Here is a 10,086-nt window from a genome sequence, read left to right as displayed (position 1 = left end):
ATGGCAGCTGCGTGGCCAAGGGAGGTGGCCCCGAGCGTCAGGGCAGGTGTAAGTCCGCCTCTAAGGAGGCAGGAAGCATGAAGCAGCATACTCCCAGGAGTAGAAGCTTCAACCTTTGACTTTCCAAGCCATAATTCTCTCAAACTGGGTAATGTGTGTCAGAACAAACACCGGTGGTCTTAAATTCAAGCACCTAGAAAAAGCCCTTAAGGCAGTACCTCAAAAAAAAAAAGTAGTGGGCTAGGAATAAAAGCTGGTATTTTCAAAGAACACAAATGCCTCAAGTATGCTTTTGAGTTTTAAGGAATTTAAAAAAAAAAGTTAAATTTGTATCTCACCAGAAAACCAAAACCCACTGTAGCCCCAGAAAGTCTGAGGTGGCATTTTTGTCACACAGAGATGGGATCTCAGTTTACACTTGCTTGCACCCTCAGCGCTAACACTTGCTTTGGTAATTCTTCTAAATCATCCTCTGCCTCCCCCCTTCTTAAGAAAGGCTAGCCAGCAAGCTGCAGAACAAAAAATGTGAGCTTCACCTTGCCCAATTTCAGAGACTACACACAAAACTGCGTGGAGAAAAAGCATATCATCGCCTCGGCCTGCAAGGAAGGAGCAGCGAAGGACAGGGTCAGCACAGGGATAGGACACAGCCCACGGTGAGAGAAGAAAAAAAGGAACCTGTACATCTAAACACTGAACAGTCAGAGTAGTCGGGCTCTGATCCTACTTATCTGGCATAAAACAACTTCCTTTTTGGTTTTGGGGTCGGGTTGGTTTTTTTTGAAGGAACCAAGACAGTACTCAACCTGTTTTCCAGCAGTGTCAATGACTGTTTCTGCATTAGACAGCTGTTTTAAAGGCAGCAAACAGAAAAAGGGATTATTTTTATACAAGATATTCCTTTGAGAAAGAGATATATATTCATGAGAATGCAAGAGTGGTTTAGATAATCACGTCTCCATTTTGTTTGAGACTACCAGATCAAAACATCATTTAATCTGTAGTTCTATGCTCAGTCCAATTTTTACCATGCAAGAAGAAAGGGTGTGGTTTAGAAGTAGATAAGGAAATATGGGAATGTTCTTGTGCCTGTTTCTCATGCAACTTTGTGAACGGATGGCAATACCTCTACTTTATTTATTAACCACTTAATAGCACGCAGCTCGTTTCCTGGATAAGCATAATTTAGTGTGACAAAATAGATAAGCTAAATATTAAGACTTTTGTACATATAGATACTAAACATAGAAAAAAAAACTTTTCTCTTTAAGGATATGTTATTCTGAAGTCACTACTGTAATAAGATCATATTTTACCCTTTTTTTATCTTTTGGCAGACCCAGAGCACATACACAGTTGAAGATGTATTTTCACCTGAAGATATCCTGTCAACTATTCAAATTATTTTTGTACTGTACAAAATATTTGTCCTGTATAAAGCAAAGTATTAACAAAGTATAAACAACTCTAACAAAACCAACATCAAATTTTTATTATTTCAAACGTACAAAAGTTAGGGAGCAGTTAAAAAAAAAAAAAGAGTGAAAATGCCCACATTTAACATCTAGAAGTTTGTCTGCAACTATATGCACCCAGCTACTTGGTACAAGTATTAATGATTTTGAAGAATCAAAACAATTGATGTTTCCACCAGCAATCTTGGAAAGAAACTTCTCAGTAATAGTCTAGAGTGTGAGGTCATACTAAGAAACTAAACCAGATCTGTCAAGTAAAGGATATTTCGTATTGTACGTATGCTATCATCTTTACAAAAAATAGAACCTGAGCATGTAAATGTCTTAGTCATCAGCTGCATCTCTTGTTTCTCGGGAAGTTGTTTTTTGAAGGAAAGACTACAGAAACTGAAGTTTTACTATGATCTTCAACTGGGCAGCGTTTCACTTCAACAGATTTATCTGCTAAATACATTGGTTCATAAAAGGGAATGAAGTGAATCAACATCACCTTTCTCCCAGATGCATGCAAAATCAAAGGATTAGAAAAGTCATCAAGAGAACTTCAAATGAGAGATTAATTACACTATGTATATAAATATACTTCAGCATTTAAAAAAGCAGAAGTACACTTTAAAGAAGAACGCGAGGCTTTGAAGAAGAACAAGAAGTTTTTCCTAATTTTTTCCAAACAGCACAACACAGCATCTTAATTAGGATTTCTAATAAGTGGAATTACTGTATGGACACTACATGTTAAAGTCTTTAAAACCAAACTGAGCCCAGAGAACTATGACTCAATGCAGCACTGGTTTAATCCCTGCCTCTGCCTCAGGTGTTTCCCCATTCGCTTATGCAGATAATTGCTTACCAAGCTAAAAGTGAATATTGAAGTAGCTATCCAGTATGTGAAGGAACATAGCACTTCACATTTCTGGTTTGTTACAGGTACACCTGTACTAAAACAACCAGCTTAAAGAAAGGTGAATTGTTATTTTACTGAAAGGAAACCTTTCAAATAATCGTGATTTCTGGTTTGGCTTCACTCGGATTAACCGGTGCACGTCAGCACTCAGGCCCCACTAAGCAGTTATTTACATTTAGCAGCACCAGAAGAAAATACAAATGCCTGTAAAACCGTCGATCTTCAAAATCATAAAACATTACACATGTGGACACTTTCATGAGCCCCTGCTGGAAGATTGAAGATGTAACAAGCTAAGGAAGTAGTTCTCAAGCATTTTGATAACATGTCACTGTCACAAAAACACAAAACCTGTTTGAATATGTACTGGTGTTTGCAACGAAAGCAGCTAACGAGGCCTTTCCTATTTAAATAGGAGATAGAAACAGCCATAACTAGTTCAAACTCTGTACAATGCCAGAGAGAAAGAAAAAATTATCAAGTCATCGGAAAGTTACACCATTTGCCACTCTAGCAACATTATTCGTGAACTGTTCTCTCACCAGATGTGTTTAAATGCATGGTACTTCTGAGGAAAACAATCACACTGACATTAAGATGCCAAGAAACTAGGACAATAACAGGAAAAAAATGCAAAAGCATTAAACATTAAAAATTCAGGCCTCAAAATTAAAAAAAATCTGTCAAAGTTGACTGGCAAATAAGCATGGACTGTTTCTACTTTTGAAGACAATGAAGGTTCTAAATCCATCTACTAGCTTGATCTCAAGTATATTTTTGGCATATTTAATTAGCACATTTCATACTGTGTTGCCAGTGTTACAAGTATAACCTAAATAATCAACGATCTTCCCAACCTTGTCTCAAATCTCAAGAATTCAATCTTACCTTTCCCCTTTCACAAAAGAGTGTGGAGAAAAAGGATATCATTGCCTCAGACCGCAAATGGCAGAGCAGCTTCTCTAAGGGAGGATAGCGGCACAGGGATGGAACGCAGCCCACCATGATTAGTTTGTGCTTGGCTCTTGTGATAGCAACATTAAGACGCCGCCAGTCCTTCAGGAGGGCGCCAAGCTGTTAAATAAACATAGCTTGCTTTTATTTTTCCTACATAATCTGCAGAATTTAGTGCAGATAGAGGCATTTTGAAAATGAGTGTTTTAACTATCAAAATTGACCAAAGCAAAAGTTAACGCGACCAACTTACATTTTCATCATTACTGTTCCTAACAAAAGATACAATTATGATACTTTTGTCTCTTCCTTGGTATTTGTCTACTGTGTTGACTTCCACTCTGTTCTCCTTCAATTTTGCGATCAAATCAGTGATTGTTTTTAACTGATGTCTGTATGGTGATATAATGCCGATGTCTGACGGCTTACAGCCAGCCTGAATGAAGAAACAGAAGGAAAAAAAATGTCACTGCAGTTAGCTTGGGATACGCATTACTGTCAGAAGACCCTCAAGGGTTTTTTGTTTTTTAAACACTGCTGCAAAATATTGTATCTACACTAACTCGGCAATAGAACTCTAGGTATAACTGGTATTAAAGAAAATGGAAAATCCTACTTGCTGCAAGCTCCCAAGCTTTGTCTTAACCTAGGACAAAGACAGATATCCTTGAAATCCTTGTTTTTCTTTCTTCCTCAAACTGAGAGGTGAACAGAATTCAGAACTCCTAGTCTGTACTACTCCTGAAGCTGACTGGATGAAATAAGGAAGAAAGGAAAATATTTTCCCCTCTTCATCTCTTAAAAGAATTTGGCATCCAGCTTTTTGTGCATCCCAAATCCAACCAAACAAGGGACAGGGAACCAAATGCAGACCTCAAGCTCCTCGCTATACTGACAGGTAGCCAACCTTCAATTAATCCTTAAGGTTATCCCTCAAAGAGTAGCCCAGTAAATATAGTCACCATTACTATAGCAATGTAAGAGTGATTAATTACAAAGCTGCCCCTCCAAACAGTGTAACAAAGTAAAAGATACCTTAATAAATAAGGATGTGAGGAAGAGTACTAGTTTAGCTTCTGTCACATTACTTACACCACCTTTTTCTGCATGTTCTGGTGCTGGGACCTTTAAAAATATAAACAGAAAATAATTATTTGTGCTATCTACAATGGCATACTATATCCTGTTCCCTAACTCACTGTATCATACATGTTTTGATAGTAACAGTTTTAATAAAAAAATAAGGCTAATGCTAAATTTTACAGAGAGCCTATACTGCAAAGTAACTTCAGAATACTGCATTTGCAAAACAAGTTCAAACAATCTGCTTAAACAGGTTTCTAGTCCTTGCAAGTCACCTTAAGAAACTAAGCTTGATCATCTGACTTTACAGTTCACGCAATATATGTCGTATGAAAAAAGTGGACATTTCCCAGCCTGACAAGGTAAGAGAGCAAACTATATTTTACATGGGACTTTTATTTTAAGGCTCTTCATACAACAATCTTTACAGTGAATTTTCCCCTTTTCCATGGCAGAAATTTTTTTTGTTTTTTTAAAACATTTGAAAGCCTACATATAAAACTCTGGGAAGGACTATCCAACATAGTAGCATTAAATTTAACTTCCAAATAAAAAAAACATGCACTGAATTTACCATTTCTTAACTATTAACTCCCTTTCCCTGCATCACATGTAAATGAGACCAGAAAGCCAGGAACAAGCTTAGAATGTAAACTCTTGTCATTTCAGTATCACAGTTTCATAATTTGTACTCTTTTTTTAGCTCTTGCCTTCTCTAAAGTTTAAGCAGTATCATTAGCAATGAATGTCCTAGTAGACTGGCATACAACTAAACATCTGGGGTCAAGTAACAAACCTCTCAATTTAAAAAACAGCCTAACATACACTGAACCACTTTCTGGCCCTGAATTCCATTGACTACCTTAGTCACTTACTGCCATTTACTACTTTACCCATTCCACTGTTTGCCTCCGATACTAGTGACATGCATCAGCTTTGCTTTCTTAGATGCCACTTTGTTGAGTTTTCCTGCTAAATTTATATAACAGCATTGCCACTTAAAATGGGAGGTGGTATAGACCGATTTAAAGCAACACTCTCACAATCCTAGTACAACTAGTTTTACTTCTCCCAAAAACCATCCCGGTATCATCTGAATGGCTGAATTTGGAGCTCGCTATAATGTTTAACGTGGGTAAAGTAATACGTAGTTAATATTTGTAAGAGTATTCCAGGTAAGTGGTATCTGCTCACTGGACCAGTACCACTGCACATGTATAGAATCTGACAGCATACAACGTGCATCAAAAGCTTCACATATCCAGGAGTTCAGCTGGGTAGCTCATCAAGTGTAAATCTATGTTCAATGCCTAGCCCACATGAGCACTGCAAACAAACAAACAAAAATAATCTAATAGAGACTGACAAACCCATATGCGACACTGCTGCAACTCTGTATAGTGGTCTTCTCAAGGCAGCACATTTTTTATATATACATAAAAACAGTAGGCTGCTGCATCCACAAGTTTATTTTAGAATTCCAGACACATGCAAAAAAAGTAGTCTGTATCGATTCCTTATGTAGGGTACTACATACTTCAGCAAGAATCCTATTTTTCTGCAGCATGTCCTTCAAGCTTCTTTTACGTGACATAGTGTGTTTTCAGTATGTTGCATTGATTATAGAAGCAGAAAATATTTTCCTTCATAGTAGATTCCTTTGCCTTTTCTGAAACAGCAGTTTCTCCGTAGCTTGTCTCAACAGCTACACAGCTTAACGCTTACCGTAAGCTAACTTGTTTTTACACTGCCATCATGCACTCAGTCAGTTGTTATGCCCTGTCATATCACAACTGAATTGAGCTAGGCTGTAACAGCTGCTCTGTTTGCTTTTTTTTTTTAAATTCACTATTCTGAAAACATCACACCTAAGAGGCCTCCAAACTTGCATGCGCTTAAGTTTTCTTCAAGCAGAAAAGCATTGTTTTAATGAACAGTTGGTTTCTATCCACACCAGCATCAACGTAGACAAAAAAAATAGACAAAATTATTTTAGGGGAAAAAAGTTCTAAAAGCTAGGTCATGCTTATGATAACACATGCTTACATTTATTATGTTCACATAGTACACCAAAAAAACCCCAGCAAAACCAACTTCAGTCTAAAATTACTCAGAAGACTGGCATTAAATCAAGGATATAGTTCTTTAACATTCAGACCCAAGTTATCAGAGGAAGTGCAGACTGATACAGGGTTTAGCAGAAAAGGAACACAGACTTCCAATTACTGTCACAAACATGGCACATCCTTAAACAGGAAAACAATAGAAGCTTTTTTTTTTTTTAAAAAAAAAAAATGCAAGCATAATAAATGAAAGCTTCCTGGTACTGTCATATGATATTTTTTCCTCTTCTTTTTCTCTCTTTTGTGTCCCTCCAAATATATTTCTTCAGAAGCTTTTCTATGTTACACTACAAGCAATAGTATACAGGGGAAAAAAAGCCAATTTAAAGTCAAAGAAAAAATAAATGCTGGGTTTGGTTTTGTTTGGGGGCTGGGGTGGGCTGGGGTTTTTTGTTTGGTTTTGGGTTTTGTTTTGGGGTTTTTTCCTTTTTTTTCTACTCCTCTATGACTACCACAATACATAGAGTTTTGACAGGAAGTCCAAAAAGAGATATGACATTATAGCCTAATGTCTCAACAAAACCAAGAGTATTTTGGAAAGTGAAGCTTCCCTGCTGGTTCTACAAACAGAATAGCTGTCTTGTACTCAAGATGGGCTTTCTAGGGAAGAAAAAAATTAAAATGGAAGAGAAACTCTAGCTTTCACATTACCAATTTTGGTCCGATTAACAGCCAAAGAGTATATCAGCCAGTTTCCTATAGGAACTAACCTCTTCCCTGGGACTAGTTGTCTGCTTTTCTGTGAAAGGGACAGCAGCTGCTGAGGCACTCCTGGAAAAGGTCCCCCTGTTTAGTCTAGGCATTTTTAGAAGTTTCTCTAAGTCACTACAGTAAACGCTATGTTTCTTTTTAGATCATTGAAGAGATTCTATCAGAGTACATAGTATTAAAAGGAATCAACATGAAACCTGTTAGAGAGGAAGATAGACTCAAATCTTCATGATACAGTCACTAACTACAGTGACAGCAAGTGCTACAGACCACAAATATGTACTAACTTATTAATCTTTTTCCACATGCATTTAGACTTCTTCGATTTACCTAGAAGTCAGTTTCTTTGCATAAATCTTACCCATTCTAGAGTTGGTTTTTTTCTGGCAAAAATTTTAGTCTCTATGAAAAGACACACCTAAACCAACTTACTCCTCCCTCATGCTTCAGTGTATAGAAAGTCTGCAAAATTCACTGGAGGATTCCTGCCACTTGCACACAGCTTAGACACCACGGACCCTCAGCTGCTGGCAACGAGGTCATTCTACGGTTGCAAGGGCATCCAATATGGGTACACACTTTGAGCTGCATTCCATACATGAGAACATTTACAATACATGCAATATGTTCAGAAATGTTACCCAAATTAAACTTTTCAGCTGCTCTTAGATGCAATGTTTCCAGCAGTAGCTGTACCACCCCAACTGATCAGCTATACTAACAACATTTTTGCATGTTGCACATTTTACATATAATTAGAAAACCATTTTTTGAAGTTACTTATTTTACCCTACCTAAGCTGTATGAAGTTTTACATGTTGACTGCATTGAGAACTTGCATCAAAATACAATTTTGAAAGGAGAACATAACGAACTTTACCTTCTCTGTGTTCAGAAAACACACGGGTGTGTCTGGATCAAGTACTTCTTTCAACCATGTTTTTGAAGCATCTGCCAACTCCAGTTTCAATTTTTTTAGGTTGGGCAGGTTAACAGTGGCATTTGACACCTTCTCCGAGCCACATTCCAGTTTGCCTTCATACACTAACATGTTACTCAATGACATAATTTTACTAAAGATTTAAAAAACAAGAAAAGGTGTCAAAATCATGGTTTCAATCCCACATTAAAAATCTCAATACAATAACTAAGTTTAAAATACCTATTCATTCTGTATTGCACAGTTAATTGGACGACAGCATTTTGGTTTTTTTCCAGCCTTTTAAATAAGCTTTCACTCATGCCGAGATCTCTGTTACAAAACAAACCAAACCAAAATCATGTCAGGCAAAATATTGCAAGAGCCTTCCCAGAATTCATGTTACTAGTAATTGTCCAGTGGCTTTTTATCTTACCTTGCTTCTGCATTCAGTACAAGTGGAGGCAGCTGCTGATGATCCCCTACAAGCACAAACCTTTTGGAGCAGAACAGTGGGCCCAGACAGACGAGCTGGCTTATTTGGGAAGCTTCATCAACTATGCAGAAATCAAACTGCTTCTGAACAAAGATGGGGTGATTTACTCCCATGCAAGACGTTGCTACCACTGGCTGAAAATTGAGACACATTTTAAGGATAAGATACACCTTACATCCTTTAGCACTACATTTTCCAGGTTAAGAGAAAAAATAATCTTTCCCATTAAACTAAACCATAGGATAAACCAAATCAAATTATTAATCTTTGAAATCAGACCAGCACACCTTGCATACATATTGGCCTCACATATTCTTGCATCGATTGCAAATGACAAAACAACTTTAGAACAGACTGTAGTAAATTTGCTCCTGCCATGTGTTCAGAGTGATATCAGTTCTATGCATATACAATTCATGGACTGTGCTGAAATTACTACCTTAGATAATTACATGTTTTGGTTTGGTTTTTTTAATTACAAAAAAGATAAAAAAACCCCGCAGCACAGACCTCTGTGCTTCCACTGCAATCTGAAGTGACCAAAATACAAAATGTTAAGTCACTTCCCTCATGACTTCAATCATTTCCCTGCAACGCCCATCAACAAAAAAGTAAATGGTGGATTTTGCGATGTTGGCATTTACTCCAACTACCGTGAATCTTTATTCTTTCAACAAATTTAATTTAAAGCTGCCACTGACTCAGTTTACCCAGCTCCCATTACAGTCCTTTTGTATTAACATTCACACAAGCAGCACTCATCTTTCAATCAAAAATTGCACACCACAGCACACGGCTCTTCCTCTTCCCCATCCTCTAATTGTACAAATGGCACAACTAGCACAAGTGGGAGGGAAAAATGGACAAACAGGAACAATACATAAAAACAGAGGAGGCTGCAGCAATTAACCACCACCCCCTCAGTGGATAAATTTGCCAAGGAACAACACTTCAGGAGAGGATACATATGTAAACAACCCAACACAAGATCTCAGATAAAAGAGCTGGAGTCTTATTACTTATAATGATTAGTTATTTTGTGTAGACATAAATAATTATTTTCAAGTTTCAGATTGTTAATACCGGCCATTATTTGCTATAAAGAAACTGAAGTGAGGCAGAAAATCAGTATCTTTTCCAGCTCAGATTTCTCACACCAGTAACACATCCCGGGATGAGTTCCTTCTCTGCAGCATATGAACAACCAAAATACTAATTGTAATTATTTTTAATATTTTGCAGCACTAGCAAAACCACTGTTCTCACCTGATTGTTATAGACCTCTTCCAAATCCGTTACAGATTTAATTGATTTGGACCTGCAAATTTCTTCTTCTGTAAATTTCCGTATATCTGGATGAACTTTCTGAGCTCGCCCCAAGCGCAAGAAACCAACTTTGAATTTGGCTAGCTTCAGCAGGC

At 37.3% G+C, this 10,086-nt stretch overlaps 1 protein-coding gene across 1 annotated transcript in view; it reads right to left on the bottom strand.

Annotated features, from left to right (window-relative positions):
- Positions 1-2,190: 2,190 nt before the first annotated feature.
- Positions 2,191-10,086, bottom strand: part of DNA2 (DNA replication helicase/nuclease 2) — a 20,569-nt gene continuing 12,673 nt past the window's right edge. The window contains 8 exon segments of the mRNA XM_009636973.2: positions 2,191-2,664; positions 3,307-3,453; positions 3,587-3,769; positions 4,369-4,458; positions 8,131-8,323; positions 8,413-8,502; positions 8,606-8,799; positions 9,932-10,086. The exon segment at positions 9,932-10,086 is cut by the window's right edge and continues 20 nt beyond it. Coding sequence (XP_009635268.1) covers positions 2,608-2,664; positions 3,307-3,453; positions 3,587-3,769; positions 4,369-4,458; positions 8,131-8,323; positions 8,413-8,502; positions 8,606-8,799; positions 9,932-10,086 — 1,109 coding nt within the window. The 3' untranslated portion in view covers positions 2,191-2,607.

Source organism: Egretta garzetta, unplaced genomic scaffold (assembly GCF_000687185.1).
Source record: "Egretta garzetta isolate BGI_Z169 unplaced genomic scaffold, ASM68718v1 scaffold204, whole genome shotgun sequence".
Taxonomy (NCBI): domain Eukaryota; kingdom Metazoa; phylum Chordata; class Aves; order Pelecaniformes; family Ardeidae; genus Egretta; species Egretta garzetta.
Note: the sequence above shows the minus strand (reverse complement) of the source record. Positions and strands in the feature narration are given on the sequence as shown.